Genomic DNA, 26,118 nt, shown 5'->3' on the forward strand with positions numbered 1-26,118 from the left:
ATTATGACACAACTTCGGCTAAATGCAAAGACACTCATAATCAATTACTGGATAAAGCATACTACTTAGTAAATCACTTGTTTCCCAGAAAACCAAGAAACAAAAAACAGTCTATCATTCAATAGCTTAGCTGTGGTAGAATTTAGATCAATGGAGACTACTTTTTTGTGAGGTCACCTTGCTAAAACCTCTCTCAGCAGACCTTAATATATCACACTCATAACCGACCCAATTATACTACGACAACAAGGTTGCCATTCATATAGATCAAATCCAGTCTTCTATGAATGCACAAAGCACATACAGATAAACTACCATATGGTATGTGAGAAACTCCAAAACGAGTTAATCACAAACATAATTTCTTCTTGGCAAGTTGGGTATCATGAATATCGACCCCAACTCTAGGGGAAGTGTTGAGGAAGACTAACCCAATATAGAAATTTGTTGAAACTTATCAAGAACATTGCAACTGTCAAGCTTGTAGTTTAGAAGAAAAGAAGAAAGAAGACACAGAAGCGGTGTTGTTTTATGTTGAAGACCCAAACTTAGACCCAATCTTTTTGGAATTTTCAATTTTAGGATCAATAAAAAATTTCAGTTTTCGCTCAAATAATGAATTTTATGTTTGAAGTTAGTAGGAATAGAATATACACACGCTCAAACTCAAAAAGCTCACAAAGAAAAATAAAGTAGAGAATGAAGAGCAAAAATACTCAAATTTTCTATTTTATTTACCCAAGCAATATTATTCGTAGCAATAAAGAAGAAAATAATATAAAAGTACATAATAAGTTAATAACCCATGGTACAAAATTTATTTATTTATTTATTTTTATATATAAGTGCCTAAGAATCTAAATGTTGCGACAAGCCATTTTCAAGGGTACCAGTGGATAGGAAAAGGCTCCGGTTGAAATTTGGTCGAAAACAAACTTGTTAGCAGCTTTTGTATAGTGAATTTCATTCCAATTTATTTTAAGGTGTTCACATGAACCAACAAATATTTGGCTTCTATTGACCGGGAATTTTCCTCCACAACCACCATTATTGTACGTGCCTCCGTAGCCACAACAAGCAACGAGGGGAATCTCAAATCCTGATATTTTCAATCAAACAATTAATAAACTTTGAAATTTTGTTTCATTAATAAAATATTTTAAATGAATAAATAAAAATGATAAATGTTAATAATCATTTAAATCTAAATGATCGATCATCATTATTAAGGATGATCATCATTAATAATAGGGATAGAACTAGGTTTGGACCAAAGGGCGGTGGCACCCTGGTTTTTTTTTTTTTTAATTCATATTGTTAAAAAATAATTATAGGATGCAGTTTAGTTTTTATAGAATATAGTAAAATTTTTATGTTAACTTCTTAAAATTTATGCCTGATTCCCTATGAAAAATCAAATTGGCCCAAAGAGACCTCATGAATTAGAAATACCTGGCCCAAATCTATAGACCCCTTAAAAAACAAAGGTTAATTTAATACACAAACTTGAGTAATTAGCATAATATTGAAGGTATCGGATATGGATCTATGCAATTAAAACAAATTTCTGCATACAAAAGAAAATATATTGACCAAAAGATATTTTTAAGATATGCAAATTTTGCCTCCAAATATTCACATGTTCAATTATAAATGAATGAAGTCACTAATCCATTTCTTGATACTTCTTTCTTTTTACTAAAAAAGATAAGATAACCTTCAATTATCACCAAAAAAAAAAAAAGGCATAAGATAACCTCTGTGTTGCAATCTCGTCATCACAAGTTGTTTAGTTGACCTAGAGTTATAAATTTTATTCCAAATCACATCTCACATTATTTTTATTTCTCTTCCACATTATAATATGAAAAGCTGAATGGAGATGATAATTCTTCTGATCATGTCACTTATATTTATATAAAAGACCTGGTTGAAATTCCTCACAAGCTTCATTGTGCATCAGAGGACATATGTTGGCATTACCATTGAGGCGAGAGTCATCGTATTGAACAATGCATTAGTTCATTATTTTTATTCATTTTCTAAAACGGATAGTCAATCGCATATAGGAAGTGATTTTCTGATTTCTCCACAATGAACGATTATCCCAAACACAAAATCAATATAAACCATATTATATAAGCAATGTTTCTCACAGATAGACAAGATGGAAAGAGAAGCACAAAAATATTGTTTTCCCAAAGATATATGATGAATCCACTTACATAAATTTGGAACTATTGTTTTCCCAAAGACATTATAATGATAGATTGGTGTTAAATATGCAAAATTCTTGAGGAGTCTGCGGATCACCTTTTGCTTCCTTGCCCTTTAGCTTCAAAATTGTGGAATACGGTTTTCAATTTATTTGGTGTTCAGTGGGTTATGCCGCTAAGAGTTTTGGATATGTTATTTTCTTGGCAAGTTCGTTTTGGGAAGCAGTTCCTCATTACTTAATTTGGTGTTTATAGGAACGTAGTGCTAGAAGTTTTGAGGACCATGAAAGGACCATTCCTGATTTGAAGTTGTTTTTTCAGAATTTTATTATTCCATTGGCTGCCATCTTTGGGTTCCTTTTCCTTCACTTCTCTTTTAGATTTTATTGATCATTGTAATTTACATTTATGAGTATGATGGTCTCTAGTATACTCCCTGTATACAGTGTTTTTCCTTTTCAATAAAGTACGTTATTTATCAATAAATTAATTAATTTGGAACTAAAAGAGGGCTTTTGAGAATTAATTGGCTAACTTATGGTCATAGATGGGTGCACGAGAAACATACATTCGTGCATCACAAACAAAGGACTAAAGTTTTTATTTCATAAAATAAGAAGTCACATCAAAGTAGTTCATCAAAATGAGTTTGTTCCATGTGTATCTTGCATAGGTTACGTGAGATTCAACCACTGAACAAAGAGAGAGAGAGACATGATTTACTCATTGTATGTATTTGGGGATTTCGCCTTTTCTTAGAAGGGAAAGACAGTACTCAAGAGTGTCAATAAGGTCTTCAATGTTATGCAGGGATGTCTCTTCAGAAGCCAACAGGAAGATAGCACAAACCTCTGCTTTCTTAGACAATCTTGCTGCAGAAGTGAGTGGAAGATTTGGGGAGTTGATGCTCCGCAATATCTGGCGATAAAGAGAGAAAACTCGTCCTCTATTCCTCAACAAATCCTCTGCTGTTGCCCATATGAGACCTTTTGCCATTTCTCTGCACTGGGAAAAATTTCCAATGTACTTGTTTTCTAATAAATTGGTGGGGTTGAATTCATCCAATACAAAAGAGTAAAATGTTATCATCATTAGATATACATGTTCCTTTAATTTAATGCAGATTATTAGTGTCCCTCTTCCAAGAACCTTCACATAGCAAAAATAGAAAATTTAAAATGTGTCCTGTTTTGGTTTTTAAGAGACCCAAAATCACACTAAAGTCCTCATAGATATGGTGATGAAATTATTAAGGCATAACAGCAGAAGTACTGGCTAGACTACAAGCATCAACATTCAAGATATGGAAATGTACCTTTACAAAGTTATCATTCAAACAAAAAAAATATGAACCAGGATTGCCTCAAAGCATACTTGACACACACACGGTTGAGAGCAAGACGCACCAACTACCCTCCCTTCCCCCAAAATAAAGTAGCTAGTATACATGGCTGAATTAATAAGGCTAAGTTCAGCGTCATTGACAACCAAACCTTAGATCTACCCCAACCTCACCCACTTTATTGTCAGTAGGCTCTGCCCAATTGATAGGTAAGGTTGTCTCCATCTAAAACAAGTGTATGAAACTGAATATTTGCGTGAAACACTTCTTTTTGAACAAATCTAAGTCAACTAGTACCTGTCTACAAAATCAGTGCTTTGTTTCTGAACTCCATTATCATCAAGCCCATGCAATGCACTCTTGTTGAAGACATTATAATGTTTAAGGTCCACTTCCAGACAACCTCTCACTGCATCATAGCTGGAATTTTCTATCATCACCAACAGAATCATGCAGTTTACCTCATTTTATCTCCTATTACACATTTCTTCATCCAAGCAGAATTAAAATATTTGTATCATCTCTTTTTTTTTTTGGGATAAGTAAATAAATTCATTAAAAATTAAAAAGAGAAAAGCACTGCCCAAGTACACAGGCTGTATACAATAGGGAACAAAAAAAAAAAAAAAAAAAACATGAACAAGAAAAGAAAATCAGCTACTAATGAAGCTCAAGGAATCCATATAATCTAGAAACTATTTGTGCCAAATGTTGCCAGAAGCTATAACTAACAAGGACAAATAAATTATCAGTTTTTTTTCTTTTAAAGAGGTGGAAGGGCCCTTTGGACCCACTCCCGGGGAGTAAATCACTGATAAAAAATTATCAGTGATGAAGAAAGAAAAAAATAATCACACATCTGTCCACATTAGAAAAAACACAATTAAAAACTATATAATGTAGAGCCAACAATCGCTTGAAAAAGAAAAAAAAAAAACTAATTGTTTAACTGTACATATCAATAAATAAGATAACCCATCACAATTGCTTTTTCATTGACTAAACAAGATTTTCAACTAATGGTAATATAATTCCTTATTTATGATAGTACAGGTGCATGTGATGATTGCTGAACTATCTGTCAACCAACATCCACATGGGTAACAATATGAACCTGGAGTCAGTAACTCCCACAGTCTAACAGGAAACAGCTATCAAATGGCCAAGAGGCTAATTTTCTACATGGCCACCTGATGAAAATAGTGCACCACAATGAGATAATATTCTCGATTAAAACACTCAAAAGAACATAAACTTCACCTCAATATACACAGCTAATGCAAATTTGAGTTTTTTTGGGGTAAGTTTACACACAACCATGGGAATGGGATACACTCTCTTATGTAGAAATGAGGCACCATTTGAGATAGAACTCATTGACTTTTCTCTATTTTTTTCTCTTTTTTTTTTTGATAAGTAAAAAAAAAAAAGAGAAAAAAAAAGAGAATTTCTTTTGAACCAAAAAAATTCATAATCGCACAGCCAAAAAATCATGAACAAAGTATTCATAATCGCCAACTTTGATAATTTCTCAAGACATCATGAGTAAAATGAGCAATAAATTCCTCATAACAAATCAAATGCAATTTGAACAATAAGATTCTAAAAACATGTACACACTTAAAATGCCTCATTGAAGACGTTCATATAGAACAACAACAAGCCTCATCGAAGACATTCATATACATGTTAAAATTTAGCTCACCCCACAAGCATTCTTTGTAAAATGTATAATTATTAAAATCTTCCACATGTCATAACAAGATACTTACAAGTAGCTCTCCTATTTCCTTACAAAACAATGAGTTTGAAAATAACTATTGCTGTTTTAAGGAAATCCCAATTAAGCAAATTCTGCTTCCCAGTTACCTCACAAGGCCTACCAAGTCCAACTCGAGTGCGCCAAGCGATGCCAACTTGAACCTAATGAACAATAGCACAACCCTATTAAAACGACACAAGACTAAAACTAGCTCTACTGATGGGAAATTAAATCGATAGAAAAATAGAAACACATCTATTCATAAGTATATGATATAAATGCTTACTTATATGTGCTTAACCCTTCAAACCCATTAAGACAACCCCGAAAAAGATCCAAAGCAGTACTCAGACTCCACTTTTAGTCCATCAAAAACCTCTTTCTTAACTACATGATTACCCTAAATGACATGAAAACCCAATTTTTTAAATATGAAGTTAAACGATCTTTAAGCTTCCAAAATAAGCTCCCATCAAACCCCTCTAACCCCAGCTCTAAAGACCACCCAAATAAAGTCTCAGAATGTGTTTTAGGAGTTCAAATACAGTTTCTATGGCTTATTTTGATTTTACAAAATTGCTTTACCAATATTGCACTAAACACAAGACCTTTCTAAGCCTAAAACCCGATTCTTACGAACTCCAAATAAATATAATTTTAAAATTACCAAACTTCTCAGTAAACATCATTTTATACTCCACAAATAAGTGCCAGATACTGTTTTTGAATTCCCAAGCTTTCATCTTGAACACACTAATTTTTCGATATCTTAGAGACCCATTTTGAGAATTGTTGGCCAGCTTTAAAAGGAGTAAAATAACCTTGTTTTTATATCATAATGAAAAACATTCGAAAGTTACTCATATCCCAACTAAAAAGCTACTACGGCCAAAATGTATGTCTAAAACTATGGACTTTTGGTTTCAACAATCTCATGGAAGGCTTAAAATCCTTATTTCCCAGACACATTACAGCAACATAACTCAAAAAAAAAAAAAAAAAAGAAAAAAAAAAAAAGAGCTCTAGTTTTTTCTAGTTTTCTCAACGCCAATCCAAGCAATCTAAGCATAAATTTGGTATATTTTTATTTTGAACCCACTAAACTTTTTAACTAATCCAAACACTTCATAATCAACTCATAATAATCATAATCAAACCATTCTCCTTTTCTATGATTAATTTGTTAGAAATATGGATCTTACCTTAAAATTTATTGGTTGGCCGAAAGTCGTAGGATCTTTTCTTCCCAAGGTAGTGTTTTTTTTTTTTTTTTTTCTTTCTCACCACTTGCTATAGGAATGAGTGACGAGGAAAGGATGTGTGTGTTTTTTAAGAGGTTATTGGGCTTGGGTTTTACTAGTCCCCCTTATTGAAAGCTTTTTAGCCCAAGTCTTATAACAAGGACATTGGACTCCTAATAAGATGTACAGTATTTCTGAAAATCCTTGTACAGCTCCAATGTAGAGTACACTAACAGAATTTTACCATTGCAATGGAAAAAAAAAAAAAGAAAAAAAAAAAGGAAGAGAATTAGAGCAAGAGCTACCCTGGAAGTTATGATGGCAGGAAGGCACAAATGGAACAGTTGCATTGGACCAGAATGCCAATGGTGTTGCTGTTTTCTGTCAGCTTCATAAGACTCCGGAAGTTCACAAAGGACCTAAAAATGAGCTTTTAAAATTTGAGGCATCATCAAATTTGTAAAATTGTAAAATGAAAGGGAGAAAAAGCTTTGACTTCAAAAGGAATATTGAATGTGTTACAGTGAGAAACATGAATACTTATGAAATCCCAAAGTAATCATGAATTTATGTCTTTAGAAATTTTTACTTTCTCAGCTATAAAAACCTCCACATTCCTAATTGTCATCGTGATTGCAGGATCACCAAAAGGCAATGGAAATTATGTGCTTAGCTTGAATTGTAGAGAAGTACAGAACTGTATAATCCGGGGTTACCTTCACATCATCAAGGAAGATGAATTTCCAACCATTGAGATAGGCACGGACTGCTATATCCATATCCTCTACAGTTGTCTGCTCAAGCCAGCCTCCAGATTCGCCTAGTGCTTTGATTCTCCAAACTCCAGCAGTACCATTGAAGCCAAAGAAATTAAGGTAGACACCATTAACCTGCTGCTCCACCTCAAAGTGGAAGCACATGTTAACGTTTTGGAGGCGTGTCAACAAGTTAAAAAGGGCCCACCTAGCCTGAACCAAACCCAGCTCAGGAGTATACTGCAAACAAGTGATAGAAACAAATTAGTCCCATGGAAAAATAAATTGGCTAAAAACTAGCAAGAGTGAGCTAAATGTGTTTCAGACACCTTAAAACGTGGAACTGTCTGCTTAAGGAAATCTGGATTTGGTTGAAAATCAGCATCAAAGATTGCAACAAATTCATAATCCTTCACATAATCACAATTCATTGCTGACTTGAGATTTCCTGCTTTGTAACCCGTTCTAACCAATCAATGCCTGTAGATAATGTTGACACCCTTTTGGCTACACTTGGAGACCTCTCCCTTAATTAGCCACTGAATGTTCTCATCATCAGAGTCATACAGAACTTGGACCAGAATTCTGTCTTTAGGTCAATCAAGTTGGCAGACTGCTGAAATAGATTTTTCATATATCTAAAGGTGTTGATAACAAAGTCATTATCACTAACATTGTGAATAGCCTGTGGAAATTAGTACAGCAGTTTTTATAACTTCATACCATTTTCTACTATTAATGATGATTCAGTCAAACAGAAGAGTGCCAAAATGTAACCTATTGAACTAAAAACAAGTTGATATAATTGAAAAACAATACATGTCACAAGTAGGTCATACAGAACACATAAATCAGGAAGCATTGAGGCACTTTCTTCTCTCTCATTACACATAGGAATTTGAACAAGAACCATAGGATAATTGCATCCCGAACCTTCCAAATCGTCTGAAGTAACGTAAACACTGCAACATACTGCAGTCTGGATTATGAAGAGAGTAATACAAGAGCTAGAGAGAAATTGAATTGGAGGCACAATATAATCAGCACGAATCTTCAACCACCCAGCATAGATCATGTTAAACCATCCTCGTATCTCCGAAGTTTGTGGGATATGCAAATTATGGTTCTGGAAATAATGCCAACCTTTCAAGTGGGCAGCCACTTCAACTGCCAGAAATGTCAAGGCCATCACTAAGAATGCTAGAATATCAATTTCTCATTCTCCATTGTAACTCCTTGGCCAAATATCAATTTATTCTGAATGACACCAAGCAATGTCCAAAGACCATTTCCGAGCCAAGCAATGGAACCGACAGCTTGATGTGCCTTTAGAAGCAAAATCCATGTCAATTGTTTTGCATTCTTTCCCCTATCCTTATCAACCAGTTGGAATGCAGCCTCAGAACCATTCATATCTAGTACAGAGTAATTGTGGTTCTCCATGGCTACTACTTACTACTACTGGATTACCCTTCCTTTTACACTTTTTTGGCTAACTACAAAAATCTATTAATGGAGCCATATTTACCTCTCAAGTGTACAGAATTCAGACACAAGTGCACAAACAACTCCATTAAAACAAAGCACGCAAAGTCCACCATACAAGAACCAATCCCTTAAAACCTTAACATTTTTAACAATTCTACAAAACTTAGATCCAATATTGAGAAACACAAGTACACAGTTCCCAGCCTAACCACAAAGAAACAGAATTTCCATTCAAATTTAGGAGAAAATTAGAAGAAATACTGTTTACATAAAAGAGAAGAGTAGTCTTATAATGTTAGAAGAACCAAACTATTTATACAGAAGAACTAGAGAAAAAGTAAAACTAGCATATATAAATATAGCAAGGCTGGCTTCAGGTTTCAGGCTTCAGGCTTCAGGCTTCATCATATGCACTTCTTCCAAAATCGGTGTGTTCCCCATGCTTTCGCATTCATTTCTTCTTCACTTATGTTTCTTGTTTCTGGAACCAAAATGTTAATGAAGGCTTCCATCGCTAGAGCATGTATGGCAAAAAGAAGAACAATATATTCCTTGTAGGCGCATCCAACGGGCACTGACATGTAGGCCATTAAGCTCACGAGTAACATGGAAATTGTCAATGTCAAAACAGATCCCATACTCTTAGCTCTCCGAGGTAAAGGAACACTAAGCCATCCTAGGGGTCCACTGATCACAGAATATGCACCCACATAGAAAAACATGTAAACAGAGATGGCAACAGCAACATCCACTTCGAAGTACACCACACTATAGTCATTCAATCTCAATAGACCAAATATCATAAATAATGTGAAGGCCATCACAGATGCAGAAGATCGTAACACTACCCGTCTTTTGTATCGACCAAATAACTTAGCCCCCAAAATTACCATAATGAAATTTGTGTACCCAACTGCCATGGATGAAATATAGGAAGTAGAGGTAGACACACCAACAGATGTTAAAAATACTGGGGCGAAGAAGTTTATGGCAAACATTCCCGTCATTTGCATGAAAACCTCTCGTACACATGCAATAAATAGATATGGCATATACTCTAATCTAAGGGATTGAGCCAAGGAATAATAAACTCCCTCACCCTCTGCTACCAAGTTGTCAAATTCAGCAACTATTACTCTACCTCTAGTCCTTTCAAAGGCATTTTTAGCTCTTTCAATGTCTTTCATCTCAATAAAATATTGTGGACTCTCAGGAATTGTAGCACATAGCCTCAATGATGCAAGAGCTAAGGCTCCTGAAAGACCAAAAGACCACCTCCACCCTGACTCAGTCTCTGCCAATAAATAGTTTATGGTTGATGCCACAACAAATCCGCCAAAGTTAACACCATAGTCAAATTTAGTAGCTAAGGACTCTGCAAACTTAGCTGGAGCAGATTCTGAAATATAGACAGGAAGAACCTACAATAGAATGTAATAGTTTACATACATCACGTTAACATTCATGAAAAAATCATTTTCTTATAATCATACACAAACATCATATAAGTTAATTTTTAAAATTCTAAAATAAGATGTAGTACCTGTAGAATACATCCTACTCCAAGACCACAGATGATTCGACCAATAAATAGGGTAGGAAGGTTCTTTACTAATGAGAGTATGGATCCCACCAACACGAGTCCAAAGCCAATAGCAACCAATAGCTTTCTACCATATAGCTTTGAACATACAAATGCAGGGAGGATTGACATTGCAGCAGCAAGGTAAAGGCATGCAACCAAACTATCAAGTTTATTGTCATAAAATGAACAATAGTTGGTAGTCTTTGTAAATTCCATTTTTTGATAAACGCCAAAAAGTGTGAGTGATTCCTTCGTGTTAACAGCACCTAGAATCAAAATAGCAAATATTAAACCCATATTCAAATATATATATATATATATTTCTTTTCTTTTAGTGTAAAACATTTTGCTTAACATTATTTTCCAATATTTAGTGAAATTAGGAAATGCAAGTCAAATAGTTTAGTAAAAAGCAAACAACCACACATGAGTGGACAAAATATGACTTATGCTTTGTGAAAGTCATTTTCTGCCTCAGTAATGTTGCATAAGAAATAAAAAAAATAAAAAGGCAGGTTTTTGCTTCTATCTAGCATCCGTTTATTTAGTCATGATTAATAGTGGTGCTACACTGTGTTGATTTTCTTAGGCAGCAGCTTGTTCTAAGGTTATAACTTTGATATTTGACTACCCTACATGATGTAATTAACACAAATGTTAAAGATGCTTGTGTAAAGACTTTAAGTGAGACAAAGAAGATTAAAGCCATAGATTATACCCAAGAGTCAGAAGTGATTAAAACCCTAACGAAACAGCAAAAACCAACTCAGTGTCGGTTTGTTGCAAAACAAGACTTAAAAACCTACTAATTCTAGCACTACTTATGAGAATTATAAACAACGGTCTAGGAAAAGCCTAGGAGAAGATAGAGCTAGGAGAACTTGGAAAATACAACTACTGATTGGAGAATGAAGTTTCAAGAAAGAAGAATCACATATACATTAAGATGGAAAACTTTTCTTCTATGCAGTGGTAGAGCAAGAAATATTTTTGGCAGGGCCAAATTATGTATAACAAAATCTTAAGAGAAAAAATGTATTTTATTTCATTAAATAAATTTGTCTCAATACAGTTGTGACATAGGTTTTCTATTGGTACTTAGTTTTGAATTGACAAGTTTCATAGTTGAAAATTATATTTTGTAATTGTCGATACAAAACGAGTAAACTAGTGCATTTTGGCCTCTCAACAGGATTCACTACCTAAAGTTTCAATATTTAGACAAATGATTGAGTAGTAGTTTCTTAATCTTAAATACTGTTATCATAAAGCAATGTCTCCTATAATTAAGAAAATAACTCAAGCATCTTGTTAAAGCTGCAAGTCCAACGCAGCAACAGAGTACAGGGTGCATGGCATGCACCAGTCATCAGGACAAGTTGCAATCAAGTGCAGCACAGAGTGCACTACATCATCAGGGCAGTGTGCTGTCATGTACAACACAAGGACAGATGCAATCCAGTGCAGCACAGCCTATATTGCATCATCAGGAAGAGACTAAAAGGGTGGTTACAACAGGATTGACACGTGAGATTATAGAGGATTTGATAGAATCAATTCCACACTATGATCAGATTATTAGTTCTATGGTTTGATCTATGTACACATGTAAGATTAAGTGGGAAGTTGATTGTAACAACCTTACCTGATAATGTGGAAATAGTTATTTTTCTGTTTTAGCTTTAACTTGTATATATATAAGATAGGATTAGAAGAAAATTGTAATCAATTCATTCATTATCAATAAAGCTCAGTTTCAGGGGTCTTCTATGGGGCTCTTGTCCCACATTGTTTAGTTTCAGTTGTGTGTGTGAGATTAAAAAGCTTTGCTTAAGCCTTCAAGAGTTAGGCCCTTTTGAAGGTTTAAGTATTATAATTCTTTATAATCAAAAAAATAAAGCTCAGTTTCTCTTTTTAGAGAGAGTGTACATCTTTTACACATCTCAAAACTTTATCAACCAATTATTAACATTTAAAACTTTTCTGTGACGAAGTTCTTTGCTTTGTAAGTTGGCTCTCCTAACCTAACTTCCTTCGCTGTAGTAGTAGGTTTCCTTCTGTACAAATTGGTTCTCCTTGTAGTAAATTAATTGATTCAAGGCAAGGTTTCTTTGTGGGGTCTGGAAAACACTCGTGTATGTTGTATTATGTTCCCATCTGCGGAAATCTGTTCTCCGTGTGGTTAATTTCTTCGTGGGGTTTGAAAAACACTTGTGATTGTAGTATTTGGTTCCCCTCTATGTTATTTGTTTACCATGTAGTTAACTATTTGATTTAAGGTTTAGGTTTTCTTTGTGGGGTACTCTTGTGTTTGTAAATTTTGTTCTCCTAGTTCTTAATTTTGTTTCAAGGATTGGGGTTTGGGATTTACTTATTATATAGGCTATGGATGATCTTGCTAGTAAGTGGAAAAAGCTTTCTCTTTCTCATAGGGAGGGTAAGAGTGTGGTTATTTCTAGAAACAAACGCAATAAAGAGTTTCTTGTTGTGGCAAAATTTCTTACTAAAAGAAATGTGGTGCTGTGGCAAAAACATTCAGGCCTTTATGGCGTATCACTCAGAATCTTAACATTAGAGATGCTGGTGATAATTATCTCTTGTTTGCTTTTGAACTTGAGTTGGATGTGGATAAGGTTTTGATGGAAGTTCCATGGTCTTATGACAGACATCTTGTTACATTCCAGCGCTATGTGGAAAAAGCTCTATGAAAGATTTGGAATTCACTATGTCACTTTTCTGGGTTCAATTTTATGGTCTGCCATTTGGTCTTTTAACTCGTAATGTTGCCTTTTAAATTGGCGAAACTCTTAAGGAAGTCCAGCAAATAAGCAATCAGTTTGAGATGATTGGAGGGAATTTCTTGATTGTTAGAGTGGCTATTGATATTTCTCAACCATTGTGTTATGGAAGGAAACTTTCTTTTGATGATGATTCAGAGGAATGGATTTCTTTTTAGTATGAAGGCCTTCCTAATATTTGCTATTGCTGTGGAAGGCTTACTCATGAGGATAAGGATTGTGTTCTCTGGCTGCAAAGCAAAGGTACTTTGAAATTGGAAGATCAGCAATTTGGACATTGGCTTCGAGCAAACCAGTTTAATCCCTCTCGTAAGTCTGTAGTGGAGGTTGCAGGTTTTGGCGGAGATTGTTTTCGAAATTCTCTAATTTCTTCAGTAAATGACAAATCTATGGGTAGCCTGACTGAACCGGGTGTAGCTGAGAATATGAAAGTTGGGGGTAGTGAGTCTGCTTTGTTGAGGTTGGCTGAAAATTCTCCGGTGGCAATTATTGTTGATGCTGAACGGTTTGATGTGCAAACTTGGGAAGTTTCTGAAAAATCTAACTGTGGAAAAACTGTTACGGATTTTGAGGAGACTTTAAAGGATATGGATAAAAGTCTTTCTGTGGATAAGGGGTTTTTGCAAACTGATGGCATTTTTTTAGGAGATAATCCAGCCCCTGGAAAAATGGAAAAAACGTATCTTTTGAATGACGTAGAGTTGGTGCAAGGTGCTCGGACTGGGGAAGAGTTTGGAACTACTAAAGCATTGAAAAAGTTAGATAAGAATAAGGATAAGTCTATTGCAAAAAATAAGGAAATTTCTGATTTATCAGTCTCACCTTTGAAGAAGGGTTGTACGAGTAAGAGAGGAAATCATAGCTGGACTAGGATTCATTCAAAGTCTTCACGTGTTGGGACTGGAGTCAAGCTGGTGGATGCAGAACTTAATAGAAAAAACTCTGGTGAGTTTCAAACTGCAGAACAAGAGAAAAAAAAAAAAAAAAATCGAAGAGGAGACTTCTAAATTGAGTGCACTTTTGGTACTCATCTTGGATTGGCGGCGGTTGTTTAGCAACTCTGCCGGGAACAATAAGTCTTCTAAGTTGGAACTATTGAGGGCGTAGGAACCATCGTACAGTTAATGCCTTAAAAGAGGTGATTATGATAGAAGATCCCAACATTGTTTTCTTAAAGGAAACAAAATCTGATAGAGATTGGATGGAGAAAGTTTGAGACAGATGTGGGTTTAAACAAGGTTTGATTATTCCTAGTGTAGGAAACAGTGGAGGTTTGGCTCTCTTTTGGAAGAATGAACTTCAAGTTAATGTTATTAAACATTCTCTATTGAATATTGATGTTGAGGTCAATAGTGGAGATGCTACTGGTTGGTGGCACCTTACAAGGTTTTATTGTAGAGAAGAAACTTGGTCTCGTTTGAAATATCTTAGTAGTATTTCACAGTTGCCTTGGTTGGTTATTGGAGTTTTTAATAAACTTACTGGATTATCAGAAAAGGTGGGGGGAGCAACTTACTGGTTATTGGAGTTTTCAACAAATGCAGCATTTTGTAGATATATTGAGTTGATGTAGCCTTTGTGAGCTAGGATTTTCTGGTCCTAAGTTTACATGGCTATATCAACAAGCAAATGGTACTCAAATAAGAGAAAGGTTGGATAGGGCGGCTGCTACTTGTGATTGGTGAATTAAATTTGCTCAAGCTAAACTTTTTCACAGAACTTCATCAGCTTCAGATCATGGTCCTTTAGTTTTACAAATTTTCAGCAAGAAACAGAGGAAGGAGCAAGGAAAATTATTTCATTTTGAAGCTATGTGGTTAGAAGAGAATACCTATGAAGAAGTGGTGATTTCGGCTTGGGAGAAGGGCTTATTGCTGGATTTGGAATTTCCAATTCTCCAATGCATGGAACACTGTCGCACAAAGCTTGATATTTGGAATAAAAACGTTTTTGGCCATGTAGGAAATAACATTGCCAGGTTGCATAAAAATTTACAATGGCTGGAGATGCAAGTGGCTACTCCACAGAATATTGCTTCAATGAGGGAGACTCTGGTTAAATTAAACTGTTGGCTTGATAAAGAAGATTTGATGTGGAAGCAGCGGTTAGGATTGAATTGGTTTTGAGAAGGTGATAAAAATATTGGGTATTTTTAATTCAAAAGCTTCGAACCGGTTGCAGAAAATTATATTGAAGGTGTGTTGGATCAAAATGGTTGTTGGCAAGATGAAGAAAAAGAGATTGACAGAATTGTACTTGATTATTATTCTAACTTGTTCAAGTCTTCATGTCCATCGGATTTTTCAGAATTACTAGAAGCAATTGACCCAAAAGTTACTCAATGAACTCTATGCTAACAAGTGAATTTCATGAGGTGGAGGTTTATAAAGTTCTCAAGCAGATATATCCTCTTAAGTCTACGCCTCCTTTGTTTTTTCAACATTTTTGGCCTACTATTGGGAATGTTGTGACTAAAAGAGTTTTGGATTTCCTTAATCTTGGGATTATTCCTCCTAAGTTTAATGAAACCCATATTGTCTTAGTTCCAAAGATAAAGGACCCCAAAAGGATTACTGAATTTCGCCCTATTAGTTTGTCTAATGTGATTTACAAGTTAGCCTAAAAAAATCTTGCTAATAGACTCAAAAAAGTTTTGCCAAAAAGTTTAGGTGATTCACAGAGTGCTTTTGTGCACGAAAGATTAATTACATATAATGTTTTGGTGGCTTTTGAGACTATGCATCACATTAACCAAAAGAGGGGGGAAATTTGTGTAAATGGCATTGAAGTTGGATATGAGTAAAGCTTATGATAGGGTTGAATAGATTTGCTTGGAAAAAATTATGGAGAAATAGGGCTTTAATTCTAGTTGGAGACAACTGATGATGCAGTGTATTTCCTTTGTTTCTTATGCTGTTAGAATTAATGGGTTCCCTTGTGGTAATATCATCCCTTCTAGGGGGCTTCGCCAAGGGGATCCATTGGCTTCATATTTATTTTTAATATGTGTTGAAGGCTTATTTGCTTTAATTAAAAAATTTGTTCACCGTGGTTCTATGGAGGGTGTAGTTGTTTGCCGTGGTGCTCCTATTATTTCTCATCTATTTTTTGCAGATGATAGCCTTATTTTTTGTAAGGCTAACATGAATGATTGTACTGAACTTTAATGAATTCTAAAGGTGTATAAGGATGCTTCTGGGCAGCAGTTGAATAGAGTAATTTTTTTTTTTTTTGTTCTTTAGCAATAATATTGACAATGAGATTTGAGAGGAAATTAAAACAAGATTTGGGGCTGAGATTATTAAACAATATGAAAAATATCTTGGACTTCCTTCTTTGGTGGGTAGAAACAAGAAAAACACTTTTAATGCAGTGAAAGAGAAGTTGGCAAAAAAATTGGCTAATTGGAAAGAAAAGTTATTGTCAAAGGCTGGCAAAGAGATTTTGATTAAGGCTGTAGCACAAGCTACTCCAACTTATATAATGAGTTGTTTTAAAATTCCTAATTACCTATGTGATGAATTGACTAGCATGATACGTAACTTTTGGTGAGGTAAAAACAGAATGAGAAGAAAATGACTTGGTTAAGTTGGGAGAAACTGTGTGCCTAAATCTTGTGGAGTGATGGGGAATAAATTGTTAAAACCTTTTAATTTGGCTTTACTAGCTAAACAAGGTTAGAGGTTATAGATGGCTCTTAATTCTTTGGTTTATAGAGCTTTTAAGGAAAAATATTTCAAGGATTGTAATTTCAGTCATGCCACTTTGGGGAACAACCATCCTACAGTTGGAGAAGTATTTTAGCAAGTTAGGAAGTTGTAAGGAAAGGAATCGGATGGCGTGTGGGAAATGGGAGGAGTATCTAGATTTGGGAGGACCAATGGCTGCCAAACTCTCCTTCTTATAAGGTGATTTCTCCAATAAACTTTTCTTTGCAGGTATCTTTGGTTAGTGGCCTTATTGATGTAGAAAATAAGAGCTAGAACTCGGGATTGATTACAAGTATTTTCCTCCCTTTTGAAGTTGAGAGAATTGAAGGGATTCCACTAAGCAACCGGTTAACTGATAACAAGCAGATTTGGGGTGAGACTTCCAATGGTTTTTTTTACAGTTAGAAGTGCATATAAAATTGCTATGGATCATATTAGCAGTGACCAGGCTAGTTCTACTTCTGATGGGGGAAGTATGCATTTATTTTGGAGGAAGCTTTGGAAGATCAATGTCCCTCATAAGATAAGACACTTTGCTTGGAGAGCTGCTCGGAATATTCTTCCAACAAAAGCAAATTTTCATCAACGTGTTCTCTTAGATGATGCATGTGAAGAGTATGGTTTGAAATTTGAGTCATTGGTCCATTTTTTCTGGGAATGTCCTAAGGCGAAAGAACTTTGGGTGTTAATTGATCAGATTTGATCTTTAAACAATATGCATTTCAGAACTTTGTGGATTTTCTTTGGTATTTGTGAATGGAGGCAAAGTGGTCTAGTGAGTATGTGGCTCTGTCAATTTTTATTGTTTGGACTCTTTGGACAAATTGGAATGATGTTATCCATGGTGGGAAAAGGAAAAATGGCAAACAACTTTTACAATGGTGTCAGCAGTATTTGAGTGAATATTGGGCTGCGGTGGAGGTTCCAGTGAAGGATCATCAAGTTTAAAGTCTAAATTGCTTCCTCCGATTGAACCTTCGTATAAGGTTAATGTGGATGGGGCTGTATTTGAGAGTCAAAGAGAAGTTGGTGTGGGGGTTGTAATTTGAGATCATGAAAGGAATTTTATTGCAGGGTTGAGCAAGAAGTCTCAGTTTCCTCTAGGTGCTGTCGAGATTGAAGCATAAGCCTTTGAAACTAGGATGATATTTGCCGGAGATATTGGGATTCAAGATTTTGTATTGGAAGGAGATTCACTGATCTTGGTTCGGGCTCTTTGTGATAATTCACTAGCTCTGGCCTCTATTGCTCGTGATTTATGGAGTTAGAGCGGCTTCCTATGAGTTCCGTAACGTCAAATTTTCTCATGTTCGTAGGAAGGGCAATGTTCCTACTCATATTCTAGCTAAACAAGCATTATGTATTGATGACTTTTCTATTTGGATTGAAAAGAGTCCTTGCTCTATAGAACAAGTTTTTCTCAATGATGTATCTGTTACGTATTCTTAATAAAGTTGTTTGTAAGTTTTATTAAAAAAAAAATTTATATATTATATTCTTATGAAAACAAATATAAATTTTATATTGTATATTATATTATAAACATTATATATTAAATATTTCAAGAATCAAGAGTATTATATATTGCATCTTATAAACATAGAGTGATAAATAAAACACATCATATTATATCCACAACACAAATATACCAGCCATTCATTCAAATATATATATATATATATATTTTATTCTAAAAAACACCAACCATTTATTCAGCAGTAACTTTTTGGTTCAATGCCCAACCATTCATTATTAATTAATAGTTAGCTCTATTCATTTAACCAAAGCACTCATTCTTCTGTAACTAAATCAAAAATATAAAGTGTAGCAGAGAGAGAGAGAGAGAGAGAGAGAGTCATATACCTATACAACAAAAAGGACTAGAGGTATTATATATTGCATCTTATAAACATAGAGTGATAAATAAAACACATCATATTATATCCACAACACAAATATACCAGCCATTCATTCAAATATATATATATATATATTTTTTTTTTAGTCCAAAAAACACCAACCATTTATTCAGCAGTAACTTTTTGGCTCAATGCCCAACCATTCATTATTAATTAATAGTTAGCTCTATTCATTTAACCAAAGCACTCATTCTTCTGTAACTCAATCAAAAATATAAAGTATAGAGAGAGAGAGAGAGAGAGATAGTCATATACCTATACAACAAAAAGACTAGAGGTATGTTTAAGAATATAAACTATGTTTGGGAATTACCAATCATAAATCCCAAAACTCAGGTTTGAAAGCCAAGATTCATTCACGATGAATATGTTGATGATGACATAGGCACATAGCAATAGAAAAAATTAGGATCCAAAACCTTAACAAATCCTATCCCACTTGAAAAAGAAACTATCTATGAAAACTTAGAAAGAACAAGATCGTCCAAATATTTTATGATGAAGAAGAAAACTGAGACTCAATAAGATGATGAGAACCTAATACTATATAGACAAACCAAGTTTAGATAAGAATTGAGAGAGCTCCTAAGCTCCACAATGAATTAGTGTTTACATATTTATTTATTTATTTATTGAGGCTGATAGCTAGCAACTTCAAGATAAAATATTGATTTTTTAAAATATTGATAATATGAAACTAGCTTATATGTATATATGTGTATATATATATATATATATAACCATATTATTAAAACATACCTCCAATTTGTAGACAATATCCAGCTACCATCCCTCCCATGATTGAAATTGCAAACAGCTGGCACTTGATCAAGCATTGTGACCTATTCATAAAAATACAAATGAGATCGTTTTATATTTTATTTTTAAATATCATTCGTATGAGTGCATGGTTTCTCTACAATATTAGTAATTGCACTTGTACGGAGAATAGGTATTATATATATAAAAGAACAAAATGATTTTGTGATAATACCTATCATAGCCAAACAATAATGGCCTGGATCTTCTCAGAAAAATAAATAATGGCCTGGATGTAGCCGGTGGGGCACTATCCTATAAATAACAATGAAGTTAGAAAAAAAAATAAAATTATATAAACATAACTTGAGTGTTATATATTTAACAGGGAATTTATACTACATGCACACGAAAAAGTGAAAAACTCAATTACATAAGATAATTACCATAAGTTTAGAGGTCATGATACCTGTGATTGGGTGCTATCACCATCATGAGGGACCAGATTAATTTCAGAATCACCCTATACAAAGCAATTTTTTTAACTAAGCATAAAGGGTGGTAAACTAAACTATCACAAGATTCATGAATAAAAATATGCCTTGAAAATTTACTAAATTGTGAGAATATAATATGATTTTATTTTCTTTTTACAGTTTGATCTTAAAAGTTGAGCTGGTTTAAGATATATATATATATATATATGTATGTATGTATGTATGTATGTATGTATGGCCCAAGGCCCCACAAAAAAAAAAAAAAAAATTCCCTACTAAAAAAAGGCCCCATTTCCTTATGTAAGAGGCCCAAAATTTTATAAAAATATACCATTTAAATAATTGGTACTTTTTTTTTTAAAGAGTGATGCTAAAAATACCACAAATTTTACTACAAGTTTAAATGACATATCACCAATCACTTAAAAAAGTAATTCAAATACAAATAAATTAAGTTGTTTTTTTTTTTAGAACTAATTAAGTTGTTGAAATTCATCAATTACAATCATTATCACATTAAATTGTGAACATTTTGTAGTATTTTCAGTATTTTTCTTTTTCATTTCTTACAAGGCTTCCAAAATAGGAGACCAATAGAAATTTAAACCAATTGAAACCCTAAAATGTTTCAAAAAGAATGCTGCAAATGTGATAGATTATCAATGATGGCTAATCTCCTCTAATAGTTTGAGACCTTATTTTTTGTGAACTAATCTCCTATAATATATATATATATATATATTTTGATAAGTAAGAAAGATGTATATTCAAGAAGCTACCTCATGAAAACAACATAAGGCAGGACAAGGAATACAGAGAAGGAAACAAACATGAAAAAATAACAGAACAAACAACAACCAACAAAGAACTAAGAACAAAGGAGAGAATTAAGGAACAAAGGGAGAGAATTACTAGAGGAGAGTCCCTAAGCCCTAGACCAATCAAAAAGAGAGCCACTAAAGAAAGCGAGCAACTGGTCATCAGATTTGTCCATGTCCTCAAAAGTTCGCTAGTTTCGCTCCCTCCAAATACACCACATTAGGCACAGTGGGGCTAAATTCCAAATGCTAGAAAAGTGCTTTCCCAACCAATTCCACCAACCAAAAAGCGTATCTGCAACCGATCTTAGCAAAACCCAAGAAATCCCAAAAGATCTGAAAACCAGGCTCCACAGCTGATAAGCATTGTCACAATGGAGTAGCAAATGATTCACCGTCTCCCTACTACAGCGACACATAATGCACCAGTCAACAAAATCAAAGCCTCTACCCCGCAAATTATCCCTTGTAAGAATCTTTTCCCAAGCTGCATTCCAAACAAAGAAAGAGACGCGCGGAGGAGCCTTAACCTTCCAAATACCTTTCCAAGGAAAGATATTAGGCGAGGGACTATGAAGCTTATTGTAGAAAGAGCAGATGTCAAAATCCCCCTTCTTCGACAACTTCCACCTCATACGATCTCCGTGCTCAGATTTAGGTAAATTAGAACCCAAGGTTCGAAGGAAATCCTCCACCTCACCTGACTCCCAATCATTTGGATCCCTGAGTAAGCGAACATTCTAGCTTCTCCGAGCCTCAGTCCCCAACTTTTCGAGAGAAGAGGCCACAGATGCCTTTCTATTATAAGCAATCCCATACACAATCGGGAAGGAAAGATGGAGTGGTAACTCCCCACACCACTGATTTGTCCAAAATTTCACTCTATCTCCCACCCCTATCTCAAACTGAATGCATCTATTAAACACCTCCTAGCCTTTTCGGATACTTCTCCATAAACCACACCTGTGGACACCCCTGCCCAACTTGGAAGACCAACCCCCCCACTCTTCCCCAACCTTCGAAGCTACAACCTTCCTCCAAAGACGAGTCTCCTCAACCCCAAACTGCCACAACCATTTTTCTAATAAAGCGTTATTAAAAGTAGTTATTTTCCTTACTCCCAAACCACCATTCGCCTTAGGAGCACACACCTTGTTCCACCCCACCAAATAAGCCTTCAAATCCCCCCACAAGAAGTCCCTTTGCATCTTCTCAATCTTATTAGCCATATGTAAGGGGATGGTAAAGAGAGATAAATAATAAGTAGGGAGGCTAGCTAGTGTACTCTTAAGCAATGTCAGTCTTCCACCTTTTGACAAATACAGCTTCTTCCACCCAGCCAACTTCCACTTAATTTTCTCCAAGATAGGATTCCAAATAGAGGGGGACTTAAGGGAAGCCTCTAGCGGCATACAAAGATAGGTCATAGGCAATGTCCCAATCCTACAACCCAGAATCTCAGCCAATGCATGCAAATTATTAACCTCCCCAATTGGAACTATCTCGCTCTTCAAGACATTAATCTTTAAACCTGTCACAGCCTGAAAACAAAGGAGAAGCATTCGAACTTGAAGGATCTGCTCCACTTCCGCATCACAAAATAGATTAGTATCATCCGCAAAGAAAAGATGCGAGACACATTCCCCTTCCCCCCGTCTACCATTAGCCTTGAAACCCCTGATTAAGCCAGCGCCTTCGACTCTTTTCAACATCCTGCTTAAACCTCCATAATAACCAAAAACAGCATAGGAGATAATGGGTCCCCTTGTCTCAGACCCCTCGTGCTCCCAAAAAAATTAGCTGGAGCCCCATTAACCAAAATAGAGAATTGGACAGTAGAAATACAAGTGCGAATCCATCTACACCACTTCTCCCTAACGCCCATTCTCTTCAATAGATCTAGAAGAGCCTCCCAATTCACGTGATCATAAGCTTTCTCAATGTCTAGCTTACAAATAACCCCCGAAGTCTTACTCTTCACTCGACTATCAACACACTCAATGGCAATAAGGACTGAGTCAAGAATCTGTCTATCTCCCACAAAACTATTCTAAGACTTAGAGATTAGTTGATCTAAAACCAGCTTCAAACGATTTGCCAAAACCTTAGACAAGATCTTGTACAAGCTCCCTGCCAAGCTAATAGGTCTGAAATCTCGAATATTGGAAGCATCATTCTTCTTAGGAATTAAGGCTATGAAAGTAGCGTTCAAAGATTTCTCAAACTTACTGTGAAGATAGAACTCCTCAAAAACTGCTAGAGTATCTCTTTCCACCACTCTCCAACAATGGTGAAAAAAGGCCATAGAGAAACCATCTGGACCTGGAGCTTTATCTCTAGCTAACTCCTTGACAGCTAGAAGAATCTCCTCCTTCTCAAACCTCCTTTCAAGCCAGCTCCTCTCTGACCTGTCTATCTGATCAAACTCCAAACCTTCCGCAAAAGGCTTCCACTCCTCTGTCTCCTGATACAAATTTTTACAAAATTGTACCACCTGCACTGCCACCTCGGACTCCTCCTCATAAATCACCCCATACACCTCCAAAATGCTTAGATGGTTAAACCTTCTACGAGAGTTAGCCACCTTATGGAAGAATCTGGTATTATTGAACTTACCTTAAAGTAAGTTCCTTGGCATGTAGCAATTTCAAAGTCTCCAATAATTGAGACTTTTTGCATCCGACATGACCAAACTCCGAACGGTTCCACTGAATGATATCTTTTTTCAAGGCCTTCAATTTTTTGGCAAACACAAAACTAGGAGTACCAAAGAAAGAATGTCGATACCAAAAATGAACTCTATCAATGAACCCGTCAGTCTTTAACCACATATTCTCAAACCTAAACGGACTTTTCCCCCTTGCCATTCCCCCTACCTCCATTAAGAATGAACTCTATTAATGAACCTGTTAGTCTTTAACCACATATTCTCAAACCTAAACGGACTTTTCCCCCTTGCCATTCCCCCTACCTCTATTAGAATTGGGAAATGTCAGAAATAGGGTGAGGTAAAATCCACTGGATCACATCCGGATAGTGCTCCTTCTAATCGTGAGACACCAAAACTCTATCTATCCTAGACATCGAAGGCTGATCTGAGCCGCTAGACCAGGTATAGCTCCCTCATTCCAAAGGCAAATTAATCAAATTAAGGTCCTCAATAAACTCTGAAAAAAGTTCTATAGCCGGAGTAAGACGGGAATTACCCGACCGTTCACTCGGAAAATGGACAATATTAAAATCTCCTACTCAACACCATGGGACGTTCCAGTATTACTGAATACCAACCAACTTGTCCTACATTAGCCCCCTCGCATTGTTGTCAATTGGGCCATAAACCCCAAAACACGCCCAGTTGAAGCCATCCCCCACCCCTTTCCACCGAACAAACACAAAAAAGGAACCCACCATAAACTCCTACCTCTCTAAGACCCTCATATCCCACATCATCAAAACCTCGCCAGCTGTTTGGACAACATCTAAAGCCACCCAATCCACATAAGGACAACTCCACAAGTTGCCAACCATTTGTCTGTCCAAACTAGTAAGCTTAGTCTCTTGAAGACATATTACATCACACTTCCATTCACGCAATAAATTTTTCACTATCGAATGTTTTCGACAGTCATTCAGACCCCTAACATTCCAAGAAAGAATTTTTAAATTCATAAAGACAAGAGAAACCCAACTGATATATTAGCTTAGCAGCCAACACTCTACCTACCATCATAGTTAATTGAAGAATGCAAATTCCTTAGCTCTCTCATCCCTTTATCCTTATTAATGACAACTTTTCTAGGAACTGTAACTTTCCTGTTCAACACTTTGGCATCCTCCGTCTCCTTCTTAATCTTTTGTAACAAAGCAATACATAACTTCTCATGTCGACTTAGAGGTAGCCTCGCCAATTTACTAAAACTAGGAAGTCTGTTCTTCACCTAACTAGAGATATCCAACGTATTCACACACTCTAATGCCTCATTACCACAGTTCAACTCAGTTGACATAGGCAACCCAAAGGGAGTGATAGACATCAGAGGGATTGATAGGCTATCCTCTCCACCCAAACCCATATCCGAATGATTCAATTCTCCCACCACCAAAGCACTCGCCCCAGTGACATCGGACACTACCTTTGTGGGTATCATCGCTAATGTGTGTCGGAGCACACCACTGATGTCGGAGCCTGGGTTGTGTTTCCTTTGCCATTCAAAGAACTCTCGCCCATTTCAAATACAATTAGGATCGAGAAAATTGAATTAAAAGGACTCTTATGTGTGTCGGTTAGCAATGGGTTTGAGCCTAGGCCCAAAACAGGCATATCTTCAACCTTTTTATTTCCTCGTGCAACCCATTTAAGGGCCTTTGGTGCTCCTTTATTGCAGTCCCTATCCACTACCCGTGATACCCCTCTGAACTTCGTATCTCCCCTTTTCTTTCTATCCCAGAAAACTCGTCTGCTCTCTATCACATCAACCTCCATGATAAGACCTCTTCCTGTCTAACAAGATCTCCTAGCATCACTCTTCTTCCCCTTTTTATAATCTTTTGAATTCAAACTGAAGTTTGGGTAGCGTATCCTAGTGTCTACCAAATTTTGCTCACCTACCTCTACCTCCTCATTGATGCTTTGCTCCCTCCTATCCCCTCCCACCACCTCCACCTTATCAGACTTGCCCACCAAAAAATCCCCCACTTTGGCACCTTTAAGTCTCAGATTCTCCCCCTTCTCCTTCTCTCCTAACTATGTCATTTTCCCCTTGGCTGTAAAACCTAGCTACTTTAGTTGCTTTCTATCCTCTATTCTTCCATGAGAGCCTTGCACAACTTCAGCAAAAGTTCTAGAGTTTTGAGCCTCCAAGTTATACCTCTGCACTTGAGGAATAAATTTTGGAAGACCATATCCACCCATCGCATATTGGGATGGGTTCAACAACTTTCTTAGTTCAAAACCAAAAGCCCTCCAACCAAATTTCTCTTTGGCTTCAGGGATAATAATCGATCTCCTAGACCCACCAGCTTTGAGCTCAGTCAATAGCAAGAACTGACCAGAAGAGTTGAAGCTCCTTTGGAGAGTAAAGACAGTGTAACCTTCTCTAAAAATAAAAAACTGTTTGGAACTCTCCCCAACAACAAGTTCTTCAATATTATTCATCAGCCAATGTGCTACATTCTTGCCCATGAAAACTGATCTCATAAAGAATTTGCCCCTCTCAAAAATCTGTAGT

At 35.8% G+C, this 26,118-nt stretch overlaps 1 protein-coding gene, 1 long non-coding RNA gene and 1 pseudogene across 3 annotated transcripts; all 3 read right to left on the reverse strand.

Moving 5' to 3' along the window:
* Positions 1 to 2,789: 2,789 nt before the first annotated feature.
* On the reverse strand, positions 2,790 to 6,623 carry LOC112024463 (uncharacterized). Of its 2 annotated transcripts, none has more exons than XR_010632493.1 (4): positions 6,523 to 6,623; positions 5,428 to 5,481; positions 3,856 to 3,978; positions 2,790 to 3,221 (listed from the first exon to the last, which is right to left on the reverse strand). It is a non-coding gene; the product is annotated as an uncharacterized LOC112024463 (long non-coding RNA). The 2 variants fall into 2 exon arrangements; XR_010632492.1 differs by having other exon boundaries at positions 5,331 to 5,481.
* A 111-nt stretch (positions 6,624 to 6,734) lies between these two features.
* Positions 6,735 to 8,768, reverse strand: LOC112024472 (probable xyloglucan glycosyltransferase 5; annotated as a pseudogene).
* A 440-nt stretch (positions 8,769 to 9,208) lies between these two features.
* Positions 9,209 to 10,686, reverse strand: LOC112024471 (sugar transport protein 1). Its single transcript, XM_024057102.2, has 2 exons — positions 10,348 to 10,686; positions 9,209 to 10,225 (listed from the first exon to the last, which is right to left on the reverse strand). Exons 1-2 carry the CDS (start codon positions 10,684 to 10,686, stop codon positions 9,209 to 9,211), a joined length of 1,356 nt encoding a protein of 451 aa, XP_023912870.2.
* Positions 10,687 to 26,118: the final 15,432 nt, after the last annotated feature.

Source organism: Quercus suber, unplaced genomic scaffold, assembly GCF_002906115.3.
Source record: "Quercus suber isolate HL8 unplaced genomic scaffold, Cork oak 2.0 scaffold_292, whole genome shotgun sequence".
Classification (NCBI taxonomy): domain Eukaryota; kingdom Viridiplantae; phylum Streptophyta; class Magnoliopsida; order Fagales; family Fagaceae; genus Quercus; species Quercus suber.

Excerpts from the sequence above, each read along its gene's own strand:
- LOC112024471 (XM_024057102.2), bottom strand. The coding sequence starts at position 10,686 with ATGGGTTTAATATTTGCTATTTTGATTCTAGGTGCTGTTAACACGAAG. Across the intron at positions 10,226-10,347 it reads GAGTAGGATGTATTCTACAG|GTTCTTCCTGTCTATATTTC; the intron begins GTACTACATCTT and ends ATTCTATTGTAG.